Here is a 21,336-nt window from a genome sequence, read left to right as displayed (position 1 = left end):
GGAGATTTCACCACCTCCCTAGGTAACCCATTCCAGTGCTTCATCACCCTCCTAGTGAAAAAGTTTTTCCTAATATCCAATGTCAAAGGATGGGGGCTGGGCAGCGGTGATAGTCTTGAGTCCAGATGGTACATTTTCAGTTGATGTAGGTACAATATGAGAGTTAAGCATACTGGATATCTGCTGTAGCAAAATTTTCTCACATGCTCTCTAAAGGAGATATTTGTTACAATAGAATTGGTACTTTTTTCAATTCTTTTTCCTCCTCTTAAGGTTTGGACATCTAACTGTGGCTCACATCTTGTTGGAGAATGGTGCTGATCTCAATGCACAGAATAAGCTGGGAGCCAGTGTACTTACAATGGCTTCTAGAGGTGGCCACGTCAGTGTCGTGAAATTGTTGCTGGAATCTGGAGCTTTTGTTGATAATTATGACCATTTTAATACCTGTTTGGTTGACAACAGCAAAGAGGAACTTCCCGATATAACACCACTAATAGCAGCTGCACAGCATGGATATGAGGCAGTGGTGCACTTGCTACTGGACTGGGGAGCTGATTGTAATTACACTGTGAAGACTGTGGGCTGGAGTCCTCTAATGCTGGCAGCTGTTAGTGGAAAGGTGAGCTTGGCACAACAACTCATGGACAAGGGAGCCAATCCTAACCACCTCAATGTGCTGCATAAAACACCTTTTGAAATCTCCAGTGGCTTCAAAGATAAAGACATGAAAGATTATTTGGAATCACTAACAACAATCAGACGCCTGACAGGTATGGGCTACTATTCTTTTGGTTTCCTTGCTGCAGGGTTTAGGTTAGACATTTTGAGACATAAGAATCAAAGAAGTAGTTATTAATGTACATTTTGTTCTTCGAGGCACAGGGATCGTGATCTAGATGTTCTTGGAATGGATTTACTCACCTTTGCCTGCAAGCAGATTTCCTCCAAATAACATGGAGGCATGTTGGTATTTCCATAGTTTTATGGCAACAAGACTGTGAATTTGACTTGAAAAATTAAAACAAAAAAATTGGTGTTCCAAGTGGGATCCTATGTGTGCTCTTTTAGGGGGAAAATAAAAAGATTTACCCAAAGAGGCAAAGATGTTGAAAAACTGAAGACAATTCAGAGAAGAGCTACAAGAATGATTCAAGTCTACAAATCCTGCCTTACAGTGAGAGACTAAAGGAGCTCAGTCTTATTAGTTTAACAAAGAGAAGGTTAAGAGGTGACTAGATCAAAATCTAAATACATCTCCATAGAGACAAGAAATCTTATACTGGAGGGCTCTTCAGTTTAGCGGACAAAGGCATAGTAATGTTGGAATGGAATGTCTAAATGGAAATAAGACAATTTTTTAACAAAGAAAATAATTAACTTTTGGAACAGACCACCAAAGAATGTGGTAAATTCTTTATTGGTTGAAGCCTTTAAAGCAAGAGTGAATGTGTTTTTAAAATATATACTGTAGTTCATCCACAAATTGTTGGGTCTGATGCAGGAATTATTGGGCAAAAGAAATTACGCCAGCAAAATATATGTTGCTCAGGGGGGGTGTTTTTTCACACCCCTGAGTGACAAAAGTTTTGCTGACATAAGTGCTAATGTAGACAAGGCCTTAATCTCTGCCACACACTGGTTCTAGCTATATACTCAGACACGAAGGGCATTTCTCATGAAAGGGGCAAGGCAGCAGAAAGGGACACTCACATGAGTTCTGCAGCTCTTAAGTCTCTGCTAATATGCTGTAAGATGGCTGGCTGATGCACCTGGTGAGGGAAGGAGAATTCACCCCCTAAACAACAGGACACTTCAAATTTTCTTCTCAGGGTTTTTTTAAATCTGCAAAATTAAAACAAAAAACCCAAAATATTCTGACTGCTCTTCAGGGTGTAGTCTTAACCCTTGTCTCCAGGGCTTCACAGTCCTTATATGCCTTTGTCCAGGGGGTCTCCAGCTGAGGTTTTCTCCCAGCCAACCGCAGTTCCCTGTAGGTGTTTTCCTATCTGGACTTTAACTAGACAGGTGTAAGGAGTCCCCCTTTCCAGGTCCTTTCCTGACCCAGAGTCTCTCCTTTCTGGCCCTTTGCTTCTAGTGCATGTGACTAGAACCAGGTATTACCTTCACTACTGCTCCCAGTTTTAAAGAGTCCAAGGAATTCAAATTCTTCCTTTGGTTCTTCCTCCCAACATTTGATGCTATGCAGTATTTTGGAATTACTTCCTGTGAAGTCCAGTTATGGACAGAAAACTGTCTGTGTAAAAATGGCAACTTCTAACTTAGTAGGTGTGACGATGTGACGCAGCAGGGAGGGGGGAGTGTTGACCTGGGAATGTGCCCTGGGGATGGGAGACCTGAGAGCCTGTCACCTGAGCCAGGAGGGGGAGGGGGAGGTAACACCTCTGCCCAGGAATGTGGATGGAGGCTGCAGCAGGGAACCTGCTGGGTGGGTTTAGTTTCAGTTTGGGGCTGGGTGGAGGAACACAGGGAACCCCAGGGCTGGGGTCCAAGCTCCCTGCTCCCCCAGAAGGACTTCACTGAGGGGTCCTGGGTGTACCCACAAGCTCTGTTTTGGACTGTGTTCCTGTTGTCCAATAAACCTTCTGTTTTACTGGCTGGCTGAGAGTCTCAGTGAATCCCAGGAAGAGGGGTGCAGGGCCTGGACTCCCCCACACTCTGTGACAACTGGTGGCAGAGGTGGGATCTACTGCACCCCGTGAACGGCGCTTCCTGCAGTAAGTGACTGGGGAACAGTAAAACGAAGGGGGATTGACGGGGACCAGGCGTGCTGAAGATTCAGAGAGAGACGGTTTCAGGGGGCGGTTAACCCCTGGGAGTGTGTGACCAGAGAGAAGGACTTTTGCAGTAACAGGGTCCCCCGGGGGATTGCAGCGAGCGGTCCCAGGGGCGGAGGAGTCTGCAGCTCGACCCTGGCAAAGAGGTGGTGACCTCAAGAAGGACTGGCACACTAGGGGCTTTTCCTGGAAACCGTGGACAGCTGCCCGGCCTGCGAGTGGCCAGCCGGGAGATGTACGCTAAACGCCTTAAGAGCGACCTGGTGGAGCTGTGCAGGCAGAGGGGGCTGCGCGTCGGGAGGTCCACCAAGGAACAGCTGATTGCCCAGCTGGAGGAGAGGGATCGCTTGGATGACCCGATCCCTGTCCCTGAGGGAAGCCGCCCGGCGGACGCAGCGTGGGCCCTGGGGCCTGACCAGGCTGGGAGGGGTCAGACTGCTGCCCAGGACACCCCGAGACCCTTCCTACCTATGCCTGGGGGAGGGGTTGTGGGAAGCCCAACGAATACCGAGGGCCCCCTGACCCCAGCAGCCAGCAGGGGATCCTCCCAGCGGAGCTCCCCATCCCTGGAGCGGATGCGGCTGGAATGGGAGAGGGAGAGGAAAATGAGGGAGCTGGAGGATCATGAAAAACAACGTCAACATGAGGAGAAACAACGTCAACATGAGCAGGAGGAGAAGGAGAGGGAGCGTCAGGAGAAGGAGAGGGAGCGTCAGGAGAAGGAGAGGGAGCGTCAGGAGAAGGAGAGGGAACGTCAGCATGAGCAGGAGGAGAAGGAGAGGGAGCGTCAGGAGAAGGAGAGGGAACGTCAACATGAGCAGCAGGAGAAGGAGAAACAAGGACAGCATGAACTGGAGCTGGCCAGGCTGAGGAGCAGTGGGGCCCCGGCTGCGGTGAGTGAGGGGGGACCCAAGACTGCAAGGAGCTTTGATAAGTGCTTCCTGGCCCAGCGGAAGGAGGGGGAGGACATAGATAGCTTCCTGACGGCCTTTGAGAATGCCTGCGAGCTGCACAGGGTTGACCCTGCAGACAGGCTCCAGTTCCTCACCCCCTTACTGGACCCCAAAGCCGTGGAGGTCTACAGCCGGATGACAGGGGCAGAGGCAGGGGACTATGAACTGTTCAAACAGGCCCTGCTCCGTGAGTTTGGGCTGACCCCCGAGATGTACCGGAGAAGGTTCCGGAGTCAGCGTAAAACGCCTGAGGTCACCTACCTACAACTGGTCAACAGGATGCAGGGATATGCCCGCAAGTGGACAGCGGGGGCCCAAACTAAAGAGGACCTGCTTGACCTGTTTGTACTGGAGCACCTGTATGAACAGTGCCCTTCCGACCTGAGGCTGTGGCTGGTGGACAAAAAGCTCGCGAACCCCCAGCATGCAGGGCAGCTGGCCGACGAGTTTGTGAACAGTCGGTCAGGGGGTAGCCGGGAGGAGTCCCAAAAGAACAGGCCCCCCCCGATGCAGAGAGAGAGTCACCATTGGGCCTCCCAGCGGGGAAATAGGGAGAACCCCCTCCAAAGGGGAACGCCTGGTGTCGGGCCCCTCCGACCCGTTCGAGGGGACCAACGTGACCTGAGCTGCTATCACTGTGGCCAGAGAGGCCACGTACGGGCCCAGTGCCCCGGGCTCAGGGACAAACTGAGCAGACCCAACCTACCCAGGGTTAACTGGGTAGGGACTCAGCTGGACGAGGGGCAGGCGACCCAGGAAAGGGGGGCTACCAGTTTGCCACCTGCTCAGGAGGGAAGAGTACCCCCAGCCAGCCCCGCCAGAGGGCTGGAGGCTCTGGACTCCGGGTGCTCGGTTTACAGGGTGGGTGCGGGGCTGTCCCTCCGGAGAGAGTGCCTTGTTCCCCTGGAGGTGGATGGGAGGAAGGTCAATGGATACTGGGATACGGGCGCGGAGGTGACGCTGGCCCGGCCCGAGGTGGTGGCCCCAGATCGGGTGGTGCCCAACACCTACCTGACCCTGACGGGGGTGGGCGGGACCCCATTTAAGGTGCCCGTGGCAAGGGTACACCTGAAATGGGGGACCAAGGAGGGCCCCAAGGATGTGGGGGTACACCACCATTTGCCCACTGAAGTTTTGATGGGGGGAGACCTAGAGGACTGGCCAAGCGACCCCCAGACCGCCCTGGTTGTGACCCGTAGCCAGAGCCGGCGAGGGGCACTGCGACCTGACCCTGGGGAGGGTACCACACTGGAGGCGCGAGACCCTACTCGGGTGGGGAGGGAGCGCCGAGGGGCACGGCTCAGAGAGGCTGCGGCCTCAGACCTGGCCACGGAGGGGGAACCGGGCCCCATCCCTTCCCCAGCTGCTGAGTTCCAGGCCGAGTTGAGGAAAGATCCCTCCTTGCAGAAGCTCAGGGACCTGGCCGACCTCAGTGAGGGACGGACCATGAGGAGAGGCTGCCAGGAGAGGTTCCTGTGGGAGAAGGGGTTCCTGTACCGAGAATGGGCTCCCCCAGGGGAAGGGGAGTCCTGTGGGATCAGGAGGCAGCTGGTGGTCCCCCAGAAATACCGCCGCAAGCTCCTGTCCCTGGCCCATGACATCCCCCTCGCAGGGCACCAGGGAATCCGGCGCACCCGGCAGAGGTTGCTACACAACTTTTACTGGCCCGGGGTCTTTACCACCGTCCGGCAGTATTGCCGATCCTGTGACCCCTGTCAGAGGGTGGGGAAGGCCCGGGACAAGGGGAAAGCGGCGTTGAGACCTTTGCCCATCATAGAGGAGCCTTTCCAGAAGGTGGCCATGGACATCGTGGGGCCTCTCAGCAAGACGACCCGGTCGGGGAAGAAATACATTCTGGTAGTGGTAGATTTCGCCACCCGCTACCCCGAGGCAGTGCCCTTAGCTTCCATTGAAGCAGACACCGTGGCAGATGCGCTCCTGACCATTTTCAGCCGAGTGGGGTTCCCCAGGGAAGTCTTGACAGACCAAGGCTCCAACTTCATGTCGGCCCTGCTCCGGTGCTTGTGGGAGAAATGTGGGGTCCGGCATGACTGGGCCTCAGCGTATCACCCCCAGTCCAATGGGCTGGTGGAGAGGTTTAACGGGACGCTAAAGATGATGCTGAAAACCTTTATGAACCAGCACCCGCAGGATTGGGACAAGTACTTACCTCACCTGCTGTTCGCGTACAGGGAGGTGCCCCAGGAGTCTACCGGATTTTCGCCTTTCGAACTGTTATATGGAAGGAGGGTGAGGGGCCCCCTGGACCTGATGAGAGACGAGTGGGAGGGGAAGGCCACTCCCGATGGAGAGTCAGTGGTGGAGTATGTCCTGACCTTCCGAGAGAGACTGGCTGAACTCATGGGCCTGGCCAGGGAGAATCTGGCCAGAGCCCAGAGGAAGCAGAAGGTCTGGTATGACCGCACGGCGCGGGCCCGTGCCTACGCCACCGGGGATCAGGTGATGGTTCTCATCCCCGTGAGAAAGAACAAACTACAGGCCGCCTGGGAGGGCCCGTTCAAGGTCGTCAAGCAGCTCAATGAGGTACACTATGTGGTGGAGCTGTCGAATCGGGCCCACCACCGCCGGGTGTACCATGTGAATATGATGAAGCCATATTATGCCAGGGGGAATGTGGTGTTAGCTGTGTGTGGTCAGTGGGAGGAGCAGGGAGATGACCCTTTAGTAGATCTATTCCCTGGGACCAGAGCTGGTTCCCCCCTGGAAACAATCCCCCTCTCGGATCAGCTCACCCCTGCCCAGCAAGCTGAGGTCAGGGGGGTGCTGCATCCGTACCGACAGCTGTTTTCCAACCAGCCTGGACGCACTAATCTGACTGTCCACCGGGTGCAGACAGGGTCGCACCCGCCGATAAGATGCTCCCCCTTCCGAGTCACAGGGAAAACTGCTCAGGACCTGGAAAGAGAGGTCCGGGACATGCTGGCTTTGGGGGTGATCCAGCCATCGGCCAGCCCTTGGGCCTCGCCGGTGGTGCTGGTCCCCAAAAAGGATGGGTCAGTCCGGTTCTGTGTGGACTATCGGAAGCTCAATGCCATCACTGTATCGGATGCCTACCCCATGCCCAGGCCGGACGAGCTCCTAGACAAGCTGGGAGGAGCTCGGTACCTTACCACCATGGACCTTACAAAGGGCTACTGGCAAGTGCCGCTGGATGCAGATGCCCGGCTGAAATCGGCCTTTATCACCCCTCTGGGGCTCTATGAGTTTCTGACCCTGCCTTTCGGCCTCAAGGGAGCGCCGGCCACCTTCCAGCGCCTGGTGGACCAGCTCCTGAGGGGGATGGAGAGTTTTGCCGTGGCGTATATTGACGACATCTGTGTCTTTAGCCAGACCTGGGAGGACCACGTGTCCCAGGTTAGACAAGTGCTGGACCGACTCCAGGGGGCTGGGCTGACTGTCAAAGCGGAGAAGTGCAAGGTGGGGATGGCTGAAGTATCTTACCTGGGCCATCGGGTGGGGAGCGGCCGCCTAAAGCCGGAACCGGCCAAGGTGGAGGTGATCAGAGACTGGCCCGCTCCCCACACCAAAAAGCAGGTCCAAGCCTTTATTGGGATGGCAGGATACTACCGAAGATTTGTGCCCCACTTTAGCGCCATAGCCACCCCCATCACTGAGCTATGCAAGAAGGGGAAGCCAGACAAGGTGGTCTGGACCGAGCAGTGCCAGGAGGCTTTCCGGGCGCTGAAGGAGGCTCTGGTCAGTGGCCCAGTTCTAGCAAACCCAGACTTTGACAAGCCCTTTGTGGTGTTCACCGACGCCTCCGACACGGGACTGGGGGCGGTGTTAATGCAGGAGGATGAAAAGGGGGAGAGACACCCCATCGTGTACCTGAGCAAGAAGTTGCTACCCCGGGAGCAACACTACGCGGCCATCGAGAAGGAGTGCCTGGCCATGGTGTGGGCCCTCAAGAAACTAGAGCCCTATCTCTTCGGGCGACACTTCACCGTCTACACCGACCACTCTCCCCTGACCTGGCTGCACCAGATGAAAGGAGCCAACGCCAAGCTCCTGAGGTGGAGCCTGCTCCTGCAGGATTACGACATGGACGTGGTCCACGTGAAGGGAAGTGCCAACCTGATAGCGGATGCGCTGTCCCGGAGAGGGGGACCCGAACTTCCCCAGGTCACTGGTCACAGTGACCCCGCTCCGTTCAGTCTCGAAGGGGGGAGAGATGTGACGATGTGACGCAGCAGGGAGGGGGGAGTGTTGACCTGGGAATGTGCCCTGGGGATGGGAGACCTGAGAGCCTGTCACCTGAGCCAGGAGGGGGAGGGGGAGGTAACACCTCTGCCCAGGAATGTGGATGGAGGCTGCAGCAGGGAACCTGCTGGGTGGGTTTAGTTTCAGTTTGGGGCTGGGTGGAGGAACACAGGGAACCCCAGGGCTGGGGTCTAAGCTCCCTGCTCCCCCAGAAGGACTTCACTGAGGGGTCCTGGGTGTACCCACAAGCTCTGTTTTGGACTGTGTTCCTGTTGTCCAATAAACCTTCTGTTTTACTGGCTGGCTGAGAGTCTCAGTGAATCCCAGGAAGAGGGGTGCAGGGCCTGGACTCCCCCACACTCTGTGACAGTAGGTCTGTCCAGCTTTTCTTGATTTCATTTCAAATATGTCATTACTTTATACTCCTGTTAGCACTGACGTGCCAATAACGCTCTGGAAGAGGGAGCTGGATTTATTATCTGACTTGTATACACATAACAGAATATATCACTTTTTTCCTTAATTATGTGGTGCCAACAGTTCCTAGACACTTCATAGAGATTTATGAAGACAAACTCCATGCCCTAAAAAACTTAAAATTGGAATAATTTCATTTGCAGAATTGTGATCCGCTGACTGCTAGATGCTGGGACTGGACAGCAGGGGATGGTTCACTTGATAATTGCCCTGTTCTTTTAATTCCCCTTGAAGAATCTGGCATTGGCCACTGTTGGAAGACAGGATACTGGGCTAGATAGACCATTGGTCTGACCCGGTATGGCCATTCTTATGTTCTTTTATCATTGATAAGGATGGAAATGAAGGCCTTGGAAACGGGGTTTAGAAAAATAATTTTTTATATGGAACTGAGCAAATTTGATGTGGAAATCCATGAGTAGGAATGAAAATGGAACGCCACAAAGCCATTTTTTAGTTATGTTTCAGAGTAGACATGCACTTTGGGAATATTTACCCCAGCGCAGAAGCCCACACATTTTATCCCAGAAATTCACACTAATGCTTTGAACCTTATTGTGGGCTTTCTGAAGTGAATGTCATCCTTTAACAGATATTTTACTCTTCCAGAGTGTATACATTTACTGTATAAATTTAAAGATTTCTTTTTCTTATACAGAATAGATGTTGAGTGGCAAACAACTCTACTCAGTCTGTAGTCCTGATCCTGCACTGAGAACCCTGCAGGTGGACCTCTGCTCCCACAGGGCCTATATTATTTTCTTTGTGCTTTCTTCTTTACTGATCAAATAGAAGCCAAAATGTACATAATTATACGTAGAATATTGTGACGGCGGTCCCAGGGAGCCACACTGGGGTACTCAGTTAGGGTGAACTGCAAAGAATGGGCCAGACAATCCACAAAGCTGATGGATATTCCAATACTTAGATTTACCAAGCCAGCACAAAACAGCTTCTCTAATATCTTACTGATTACCCAGAAGCCAACACCACAGTTTCCTTAAAGCAGTGGTCACCAATGGGTCAATCGCGATCAACTGGTCGATCCTAGAGGATCTCCCAGTTGATTGCAATCTCCAGTGGTGTAGCGTGGCTGCTGCTAAGGCAGACTCCTTGCCTACCCTGGCCCCATGCTGCTCCCAGAAGCACCACCCCTGCAGCTCCCATTGGCCAGGAGAACTGCAGGGGCAGTGCTTGCAGAGCGGGGCAGCGTGCAGAGCAACGTGCCCTGCCCCTCCTCCCCAGGGGCCCCAGAGGTGCATTGGCCCCTTCCGGGAGCGGTGTGGGCCGGCGTAGGGAGGGAGCTTGCCTTGGCCTGGCTGCACCTGCTGCAGACAGGGAGCCGCCGGAAGTAAGTGCTGCCCGGTGGGAGGCCACACCCCAACACCCAACTCTGAGCCCCCTCCTGGAGCCAGCACCCCAAACCTCCTCCTGCACCCCAAGCCCCAGTCCTCACCCCCCTCCCAGAGCCAGCACCCTGTACCCCCTCCTGAACCCCAACATTCTGCCCCAGCCCTGACCCTCCTCCCAGAGCCAGTACCCCATGCCTCCTCATTCACCCCAACCCCTTGTCCCAGCTCTGATCCTCCTCCCAGAGCTGTACCCCCTCCTGCACCCCAACCCCCTACCCCAGGTTCAGCCCAGAGCCCCCTCCCACACTGTGAACTCCTTGGCCCCAGTCCAGAGCCTGCACCCCCTCCCAAACCCCAACCTGCTACCCCAGCCCGGTGAAAGTGAGTGAGGGTGGTGGGGAGCGAGCGACAGAGAGCGGGGGATGGAGTGAGCGGGGCAGGGTTTTGGGGAAGGGGCAGGGCCTTGGGGAAGGGGTGGGGTAGATCCTGGGTTGCCCTTCGACTCAAAGAGTGATCTGGGCATAAAAAAAGGTTAGAGACCACTGCCTTAAAACAACCCAGCCTCAGGCCTCGACCCAGACACCCAAGTCAAATATGATGAGGATTACTGAAAATCTTATTAATCATATAAGAAAGTTCTACCAATCCCAAAGGATCGGACACATTACCTCCCAAGTTAATGAATACTTCAGATCTTACCCAAATACATGCTTACAGCCAATCCTTATTAAGTAAACTAAACTTTATTTAAAAAGAAAAGAGAGAGAGTATTGGTTAAAAGATCAATGTACATACAGACATGAGTAGAGTTCTGAGATCAGATTCATAGGAGAGATGGTGAGCTTTGTAGTTGCAAAGAGTTCTTTCAGAATTAGTCCATAGGTTATAGTCCAATGTCCATATTCAAGGTGATCCAGATGAGACTGGAGATCTCAGTCTTACGACTTAAGCTTTCCCTGCATGAAGCATCAAGCAGATCTGAGATAAAAAGGATCAGGACCCAAGGGATTTTTATACAGTTCCAGGCCTTCTCTTGACAGCTCAGAGTCCTTAGGCAAACAATCAGCAATCATGGAGATTTTGAAGTAGACATATTTCCTAAGCATTACCGGTAATTAGCTACATGGATTAACATAATGCAATTTATCCATTAGGCAGTTTATCACAAACTTTAAAGAGACATATAGACAATGACATTACTTCACCCAAGATTCATCTAAATGTTCATATTCCCTTTTGATCTCTGCATGAATAGCTATAGTGACAGATAGGAATGTCTGTTTGCATGGATAACATCTAACAAGATATATGTGAACATATACAATTAGTATCACTTCTAATTCTCTAACAATACAGGTTTGCATTTCACAATTCTAGCCTAACACGGAATGGCTCTAATTACCATTTGCATACTTTTCTAACATGTCTCTAAAGGTTGACTCTGGGTCATTTAGCCTGCGAGCCGCTTAACCCTTTCTGGCCATGCGTCACACTTTGTATAAGATTTGTTGCAATTATATAACAGTGTTAGCAACAATGATTTGCATGGTCATACTCTAATCAGATAACATCACCAGTATATTTTTACTTTTTATGCTAAACTAATTGTACTACAAATTTTTGGCTACATGACTCAAATTTTAATACAGATATTTGTATTTTCTCAGATAATGACAAGAGGCAGCCTGATGTCTTTCATGCTTTGAAAATGGGTAAGCATTAAAAAAAATTCACCACCACATCTGTTTCTTGAGACTGTAGGGCATTGTACTTGCTAACATGGGAAATTGAGACAGTGTGTACTGGAGTTATAGGCTACTTTGCCCTTTCCTTACTATTTAGATAAAGATATGAACAAAAGCTACATCAATACTTAGAGTATCAAAGGACGCAAAATCAGAGGTTCTGACAAGCTAAAAGAGACATTCACTGCCTGTGATTTCTTTGACACACTGGGAGGATATCAAAATGAGAAATCCACTCCGACATTTTCAGGACTCAATTACAAGCAAATACCAAGGTGGATAGGGTGACAGTCATCAAGAATTCTTCTTGCAGTGTTGCAGGAGGACAGTACTGTAACAAGAGCTGTGCCATGCTGATTCTGTCAGTCTTTCAAAGTTTGTATATAGTCCCTCAGTTCCTGCCAGTAGACTAGATGATGTGTAACTAGATTAATCTACCTTTGCCCTGGCTGACACTGATGACCAGGCTGTCAGGGGATGATGGGGTGGATGCTGGTGTCCCAACTGTTATTGACAATCAACTTCTCTAGATGACAACACTGGAGTATCTTCTGTATCCTCATGAGACCCCAGCAAGTCCAGGATATGGCTGTCAACATGGATGAGACTTTGAACCTGTAGACTCCATCAGTACAGGAAGAGACCCATGCATTCTGGAGCATGGCCCTGATCAAACTGACCATCTACATACACCCTTATCTGAAATAAGTGTTATCAAGAAGTATAACACTTAGGAACACAGGAAGAACCCACCAGTGACTGGAAAGATAAGCAGATAAGAAATTAAAATCCAGTGTACACAGCAAATAGACTACCCAAACAAAGTCAAAACAGATACATTAAAATATTTCAGCCTTATGCTGATCAGTAGAAGTCAGCAGTCAACCATTCATGCAAAATGAGTTACCTAGTCTACATCATAGCAACCTGGCTTGCTGACACCATTTGTCCCATGCTAGGTCACTTGGGCCCACCAACCCAGTCCACAGAATGCAGATTAGTAGGTGATGTAGCCATAATTCTCACTTCCAGGTTCAAGTGCAGGAAAAATATACTTGAAACAAAATCTTTGCAGTTCATCTATCTGACCTATAAGACCAGGGACAAATCCAGTGACTTTTTAGAAGAGCAGCTTGAGATGCTATCTGACATAGTAATGAAGAGCTGAAGATCTGTTGTTTTAAAATACCAACATTCAAATGGATGATGCCACAGATGCAGCAGCACAAAATCTCTTATCCCTGCTATCAGGTGGGTTCTTTACCTTTCTTCTGCAAACCTGAGGTGGTGTGGTCTAGGTCATTAAGGACAACAAGTCTGTAATATACTGAGTCATCAAGCAAAGAGGAGCAACAATAGCAAAGTGTTGTGGCACTCAACAGTGAACAAGTTCTTGAAGGGCCTAGCTAATGTTTTTCTACCAGTCAAAGACCCAGTTACCGTCTGGGATCTGAGGCTCACTATCCTATCGAGAAAAAGAGGCTTCCTGATGACGGTGACATGAATGAGGAGAGTGAGTAAACTATAGAGTCTTGTGCCTGACCCTCCATTTCCAGTTTTTCACAAGGCCATGGTTGTTATATGTACCCACCCCAAGACCTTAATGAGATAATTAACTTTCTGGTATGTGTGTGTTTCCCATAAGCCTCATGCACCTGATGAAGAAGTTAGACTTTACACTGTGGATTTTAAGAGAGCCTTGAGTTATTACTTAGATAAATGTAGGGTGTTTAGAAAATTACTTAGATTTCTTTTAATTCCATATGAGAAACATTGTAAGGGAAATGTCATTGTTTCTTGACATCTGTCCAGATGGATTAGATTGTGCACAGAGACTTGTTTTTATTTTAGCTAGTGTTCCCAAATTAGAAGGACTTTGTGCTAATTCAACAGGAAGTACCTCCTGTGGTTGTCTTCATCACATTCAAACTGAGAAGCATAAGATTATGTTTACACAATGATAATACCTAGACTTACCTCCAGATCTGATGCTTTTACAATTGATGTTAAATTAAAAACTCTTCAGCCCACTATTTCTGGAGTTTGTACTGCTTGTCAAACTAGTAGTACTGGAAATGGGCAGATATTACCCTGACAAAGAAAGAGATGATACTTGCCAATAACTGCAGTTCTTCAAAGGTGTTGCTTCCCTACATTCATGCTATCCACCCATCTTCCCTTTTTTCCTCAGAGTCCTCTCAAATCTGTTAAGGTGCTAGAGTACAGTAGAAGTAACACGGCCTCAGAGGCTAACAGGCTCCTTTGTGGTAAAGTTTTGACACCACGTACAGTCATGAAAGTGAAACAGGATTTTAGGCCTGGTTTAAGTGCAAATCAAATTGCAACCTTAACTACAGAGTCAGTACCAATGTCTGCATAATATTTAATATACCATTTTATACACCTGCTCTAGGGATTTATCCTTGGTATTATGGGATAGTGCTGTGGTGCACAGGAAAAGACTGGAGGGAGCACTTTGTATGGATACACTCCACCAGTTTATGCAAAACAGGACAGATACGCTGATCAGCTGAAGGAACAAATAGCACTACAAATTCTTAGTTGTAACATTTAAACTTGAAATAGTGCAGTTCTCTAATGTAGATGGAGCTATAGTGTATGTGAAGTAATTATATTTCTGTTGATGTTGCTATTTCATTTAATTTTCATAGTACAATAAAACATTTTAAAGGTGATACATATTTTGATTCTTTATGTTTCTTTTTAAGTAAGAATATTTTTGTCAATGTTAGCAAATCAAAATATATATTAATTTAGAGGCTGAGAAATTGTCTGTTCCTAATACACAACATTATTATGTTTTGTGACTTTCTTCATAGGAAATTTTCAGCTGGTTAAAGAGATTGCAGATGAAGACCCAAATCAAGTTAATATTATTAATGGTGATGGTGCTTCTCCACTGATGATTGCAGCTGTAACTGGACAGTTGGCTCTTGTACAGCTGCTTGTTGAGAGAAATGCTGACATTGACAAACAAGATAATGTTCATGGCTGGACAGCCCTAATGCAGGCCACATACCATGGGTAAGTGATTTTTCCCCTTGATTAGTGGTAGGAGAGGGTTTATTCTACTTCCTAGATATGGACTCAAAAGTAATCAATTAGATATTGGTTGAGAAAAGCAGAGGGCAAGCTAACTAAAAATTCTAGATACTGATGCCAAGGAACAGTAAGTCCTATGCCGGTGAGAAACAGGCCTCTCTTAGGTGCTGAAACTTGTAGTATTGTTGATGTGATTTTCCTTGGTGCTAGCTTCAAAAGAAGCATCAATTTTGGTATTGGGACCCTCAGGTTTCTCTAGTGGGCCCTATCTCCAGTAAGTGGCTTGGAGACCCAGGGTACCAAGCTGGTACCAAGTGGAACCCTGTCAGTGCGGATTAGCACTGGTTCAGAAGCCTCAGTCTCTAGTTCCATCAACCACTCCTCACCCCAAGGAGAATAAGAGGAAGAAAGTACTTAGGGAGCCCAGTTATTGAACCAGAACTCTCTTACGAAGAAATAGCAGAAGAAGAAACATTGCGACTATGGATCCAAGAATTGAATGGCAGATCTGGGGACTTCAGTGCTGGAGACCCTGAGTGCCAAACTTGTTCTGCAGATAGCCAGGAGCATTCTAATTTGTTGCAAAGATTTTGATGTGAGGGGTCCACTGTTTTCCCCCCATCAGCAGTGATGCCTCACTTTCTATGTTAGAGGGTTCCTTACTGGTGCCAGTCCCACAGAATTGAGAGCCACCTAGGTTGTCTATAGACAATATCTGGACAAATTCTAATTCAGGAAAAAGAGTGTGGCATAAGAGGGAAGAGATGGAACATTAACACTCTTTCACATATGTGACCAATTCTTTTTTCCTTAAAGAAATAAAGATGTTGTTAAGTATTTGTTGAATCGAGGAGCTGATGTCAATCTACGTGCAAAAAATGGATACACAGCCTTTGATCTGATAATGCTACTGAACGATCCAGGTATGTTATATCACAGAGCCCAAAGGAAATGCTTGCAATAACAGCATATGCAACAAAGAAAACATCCCTTCCAATTTAGAAAATACACTTGAGTTGTAGAAAATAATCTCCCATGAGTTCCATGTGACAGAGAGAGATTATTTTCTGGAAACATTATGCTTACTGGATTAAAGGGTCAGATAGAAGTGTATGGAAATATATGGGGTATAGCTTGTCCTTTTAGAATCTGTTTATTCCTGCTGCCTGATTTTTCAAGTGTGGTGTAAAAATGCAATATTAGTGTCACCAGTGTCTTTTCAGTGATGTTGAATTATGATGGCCCAAAGACTCTCCTGTGATATCACTAAAAATAGAGAGTAAAAATATAGAATAATTATGAAAGTGAAAGCGTCCACTTGCACTGATGTTTTAGTAACCAACAGTAAAAGGAAAGGAAAGAGTGGGTGCCATCATCTGGAAAGTGGGGAACTCCTGGGCAAATCTCTTTTTTAGCTCTGTCAGATCGAGTAAAAGTCACATTTGAGGAGTCCAACATCTTTTTATTGAAAAACATCCTAGAAAGAAAGGAAAAACACCTTAAATGAGGCTTTGTTAAAATGTTTTTAATGTTTCTATTAAGCTGTCAAATAAATGACTTTAGCTTACATTATTTGGCACTTTTCTGTTATTCTTACCTGTATCTGAACTGGCTTTTCTGAAGCCAAAGAATATTGTTTCTGATAGAATTAACCTTTGCTATCTCTGTATTTCCTTCACTCCTTCCGAGAGAGAGAATGAACGAACAGGCAGAGGACTTCAACAAAATAATAAATAATAATAATAATAAGGAAGGTGAAAAAAACTGAAAGCTAAATAGTTCTTAGTTCTGTTATCACCCAGTTGACTAGTGTTGAATGGCAATCAGTAGAGTTGTACTGACATCTTGATTGGACAGTGTTCCAAGCTATACTGTGGGTTATTGACAGTACATATCTGCTTGTGACATGTTGCAGCATCACAGGCAAAAACGTAGAGAAAGAAAATGAATTCAGGAACGCTACTGCTTTGACAGGTCCTTGGCACTTGTGCTGATACAGTGCAGGCAGGGAGCAGAGAGGAGGACTGCAGCAGAAGGCTGGGTGATCTGCAGGCAGTTAAACCCTCAAGCTCACAGATCCCAGTCAGCTAGGCAGAGCACCTCCCACTCCATAATCTTTTTCATTCAGGGCATCACAACAGAGACTCCTTTCTCAGCTGTGTTCTGTAAAGTTTCCCACTATTGCAGAATCACTTGTGGGAGCTCTGGTATACACAAGGGGCTGAGGATTGTCAGTTCTTTAATAACTGACAGGTACCTGTACTTTATCTGGATTGGAGCTCTCACTAGTAGAGCTGCACCCAGGGCAGCAATAGTGGGGAAATTTTAGGTGGGGGGGGGGGGAGAAAATCTACTGAAGTGTTTTTTCTTGTGGTGAATGTCAACTTGCAGAGCTGATGAAGGTTTCCGGTTTTCCACCCAGTCAGGCTACTGTGTAGGCCAGTTCATTCCTTCTGAAAGTCTCTTCTGGTCTGCTGGAAATAAGAAAGTTTTACAGAACTTTTTTCAAGCATCAGTACTGCCCAAAGACACACATATTTAGTTCCAAATACAAAATGTCTATGTTCCCCTAAAAGTCATGTTATTCCACTCCTTGTGCTTACTAACTCTGCACACTCAAGTCTCCTTCCCAGCCACTGTCAAATCTTCCACTAGTCCATCTCCCCTTAGATCATCCTATCCCCTTCCACTGCAGCATGTAAAATAATCTGGGATTAGATTTTCAAAAGCGCTTAGGTTAGCAAAACCAGTCCCACTGAAACTCCTAGCTCCCTTAGGTGTTCCTAATGCTCTTGGATCTTGTCTTTGTGACACGTTACTGCTCAGCAAGCCAGCATGTGACTCTAGAATGCACTAGCTTTCTGTGCAGTAACATCGCATATAGACATTGCTACAATACACAAAAGGTCCACAGTGTACTTTGACATATGGCTGTTTGAAACAGGTGGCCACACAGTAATCCTTAGACACTTTTGCAGATCCCATCTCTAACCCTTGTGTATTTCATTAAAAACTTTGGGTGAAATCCTGACCCCAGTGAAGTTAATACTAAAACTCCTATTGTCTTCAGTGCTGTCAAGGACCCACACTTTGTTTTTAGAATACATATTGCCAGTACAAAATACTGCTTTGCTAATGTATGTCTCGCTTATGGTTTATTCTCCTCTATCTTTCCCCTTCCATTCACTCCACTTTGTTTTTTTCTGCTTTGTGTCTTGGTGTATTCTCGATCATTTTCACTATCTTGTTTCCCATAGATTAATTTTTACACAGTTTTTAATGGCTTTTAAAATGTGCAATTTATTTTTTCTCTAGGTTCATTGTCTTTTTTTTTGTCTCCCAGATACTTTTTTTGATTCTGTCTCACTCTTCAGCATTTTTTCTCTTCAGGAGTCTCTCTCTTTCCCTCATTTTGCCCTCCCATCTTCACCCTTATATTCATTCTTTCCTCTCCCTCTTTTTTCTGTTTTTTCCGTCCTTTCTTTCTTCCATGCCTTTTCAGTCTTTTGTTGTGTAATCTGAGCATTGCTCTTCCCTCTGGAATTTGTCTTCAAACTTCCTCCCTCCAGCCTATGCTCAAGGAAAGAGAAGAGAATATCCTTTCTCTCTGCTCTCTTCTTCTGTCTCAGGTGAGAAAAAGTACCTTCTTGATGTTTTTCTTAGCCCACATCAAGCAGCTGTCAGGTTCATTTGTTAAAGTGATTCTGTTGATTCTGACTGAGCAGAGCTCTCTTCTTGCTGTTCAATACTCTTTAGTCTAGTTCTAGTGAATCAAGCATTGATAATGCTTCTGTAGATCTGGTGGTATAAGTACCACTGTGTAAGTCAGCAGCTCACTGAGCGCAGGGCCACCATTCAATATTTGTGGTCAATCCACCTTTGTATCTGAATGTTACAGAAGTTCCTGGACAAGAATAAAGAGGGAGGGCAAAACAGGGAGCCCTTGGCACCAGAATTTTAGACCTGTGTGTCTGGTGCTGTTGCCTTACACTCTCACAGAATGCATAGGAGCAGCTTCAGCACATCAATCCTGGTTATACATTTGAGATGAAAGGACATTTACAGGTAAAACAAAACAAAAACTGAATTTGTTTTTTCTAGACACAGAACTTGTACGTCAACTAGCATCAGCCTGCATGCAAGTAGACAAAGACAAGGGTAAGCAGAACAACAAATCATCTTTGCCCTGTTCTAGAAGTAGGCAATCTTTAAATACCCCGATGTTGCCAGATGACAAGGGAGGATTAAAGGTAAACAAATTTCATATGTACTCTCTCTTTGATGATTTCTGCATAAATAACAAATGTACAATTTACTCTAAGGTATGAAGTATGGAAAGACACCACACGAAAGTGTTTGGGACCTAGGACATAACTAACATATTTGCTTTCTGCAAGCCAAGTATACATTAGTCCTCTTTGATTTTCTAAGATGTGGATTGTGGTAGACTTTTTGGCTGCTGGAGTGGTGGTAAGGACAGGGGGTGGAACTGTTTCTTTAATTTTAGAGGAAAGTTGATATAAGCACCCTTACAAAGAAACTTATTCCAGCGTGGGAAAAGTCACTGTGTAGTTAAGGTTATAACTGAGTTTCCATTTCAATCCTGATTTTGGTTCTCATTCTGAAAAAAGTTGTATTGGCCTAAAATTGGTTAGGTTACATCTGCAGCCAAGTTAGAAGTTTTCTACAGCATTCAAAGTGAATGGGATATGGGGTTTAATTAGTATTGTGAGCGGAAGAGGGGGATGTGGGTTGCTCTTATGCTGACAGTAAGATCAGTTCCCTTCACTGCAGCTCCAGCTCTGCCCATCCCCTCTCTGCCAGAGGAGGAGGCTGAAGCAGGGGCAGAGGTGTAGCAGTAGGGAGCACCAGAGCACTGCTTCGTGCTCTGCAATAGAGGGAACTGCTCTAAGTATCAGTGCAGGGCCAGCTATCTGGCTCCAAAGCTCAGGACTTATGTGAGGAAGGGAGCCCCTGCCCTGAAAAAAAGGGGACATTAGTGGAGTTCATCTCTGAGAGTGGTGTCAGATCTACATGTCATCCTCTTTCTGTGGTCTCACATGCTGCATCAAGGGTAAGGTGATGGGAGCATTCAGACAGCCACACCAGACTGTCCCCTCGTTACAGTCCCAAGTGTTGGAGTTATGATTCCCATCCTCTCAGGTAGTGCTGTATTCCCTCTGCCTGGAACTGCAGGTGGGTCACCAGCTAAGGGAAGCTGTTAGAGGAGCTGGGCTGGCACTACAGCACTAAAGTTAGTTTTAGAGGCAAGTTGTCCATGTGCCAGACAGCTGAAGCTGCTGTAGGAGGAATATTGCTATCAGCTCCACTCTGCCAGCAGCAGGCAGGATAGGTCTGAACTCTGCATTCCTTACAGATCCCCAGCTCCTAGCTCCTCCCTCTCTTTGTTCCCTCTAGGCTCCTTGCTAGGCTCTGAGGGAGCAGGGAAAGGAAGAAAGCAGGTGGTAGCAGAGGTCTCTCAGCTCTATTATATAATGGAGTCTGTGCACTCATGTTTGCATTCCATGCAGGGATCAGAGTAGAGACTCGAAGATGAAGAGCATAACCAGGAGCTCTTTGAGTGGGACCCAGGATCCCAATATGGTTGCAGAGGAGGCAGCTAAGCTGGGTTGGTAAAAGGAGGAACCTCTGGGTGAAGGGACTGCTGCATCAGATATGCAGCTTTCTATTGTAAAATGTACTGATGAAGGCTAAGTTTTGTAGGCTAGGGAAATATGGATTCCATCAATGGCTCCTGCAAAATTTGGGAAATTTTGGGAAACAATTATTTAACTTCCTCAGTACCTGGTGCATTGGCCATCTGGATCACATGCTGCTGTAATGCACTATAGCCCTGCAGACCTTCACCACAACGACACTCATTGCATATTTCAACCCCCAAATGAGACCCACCTGATTGGTTATTATCCAGAACAGCTGTCTTTCACAGAGCAATTCCCATTTTTTGCAGAATGTCTAGTTGGCAGCCGGTATCAAGTGGAGTGCCCCCAAGGGTCGGTCCTGGGGCCGGTTTTGTTCAATATTTTCATAAATGATCTGAAGGATGGTGTGGATTGCACTCTCAGCAAATTTGCGGATGATACTAAACTAGGAGGAGTGGTAGATACGGTGGCAGGTAGGGATAGGATACAGAGGGACCTAGACAAATTGGAGGATTGGGCCAAAAGAAATGTGATGAGGTTCAACAAGGATAAGTGCAGAGTCCTGCACTTAGGCTGGAAGACTCCAATGCACCGCTACAGACTAGGGACCGAATGGCTAGGCAGCAGTTCTGTGGAAAAGGACCTAGGGGTTACAGTGGATGAGAAGCTGGATATGAGTCAACAGTGTGCCCTTGTTGCCAAGAAGGCCAATGGCATTTTGGGATGTATAAGTAGGGGCATAGCCAGCAGATCGAGGAACGTGATCGTTCCCCTCTATTCGACATTGGTGAGGCCTCATCTGGAGTACTGTGTCCAGTTTTGGGCCCCACACTACAAGAAGGATGTGGATAAATTGGAGAGAGTCCAGCGAAGGGCAACAAAAATGATTAGGGGTCTGGAACACATGACTTATGAGGAGAGGCTGAGGGAACTGGGATTGTTTAGTCTGCAGAAGAGAAGAATGAGGGGGGATTTGATAGCTGCTTTCAGCTACCTGAGAGGTGGTTCCAAAGAGGATGGTTCTAGACTATTCTCAGTGGTAGAAGATGACAGGACAAGAAGTA

The 21,336-nt window shown here is 47.6% G+C and overlaps 1 protein-coding gene across 2 annotated transcripts in view; it reads left to right on the top strand.

The window, feature by feature from the left end:
* Positions 1-21,336, top strand: part of ANKS6 (ankyrin repeat and sterile alpha motif domain containing 6) — an 87,000-nt gene that overhangs the window by 6,034 nt on the left and 59,630 nt on the right. For both annotated transcript variants that reach the window (XM_074945098.1, XM_074945099.1), the window contains exons 2-6: positions 274-773; positions 11,469-11,513; positions 14,387-14,591; positions 15,426-15,532; positions 18,711-18,859. In XM_074945098.1, coding sequence (XP_074801199.1) covers positions 274-773; positions 11,469-11,513; positions 14,387-14,591; positions 15,426-15,532; positions 18,711-18,859 — 1,006 coding nt within the window. The remainder of the gene's footprint in view (positions 1-273; positions 774-11,468; positions 11,514-14,386; positions 14,592-15,425; positions 15,533-18,710; positions 18,860-21,336) is intronic.

Source organism: Natator depressus, chromosome 2 (assembly GCF_965152275.1).
Source record: "Natator depressus isolate rNatDep1 chromosome 2, rNatDep2.hap1, whole genome shotgun sequence".
Lineage (NCBI taxonomy): Eukaryota > Metazoa > Chordata > Testudines > Cheloniidae > Natator > Natator depressus.
This window is presented reverse-complemented; position numbering and strand designations above follow the sequence as displayed.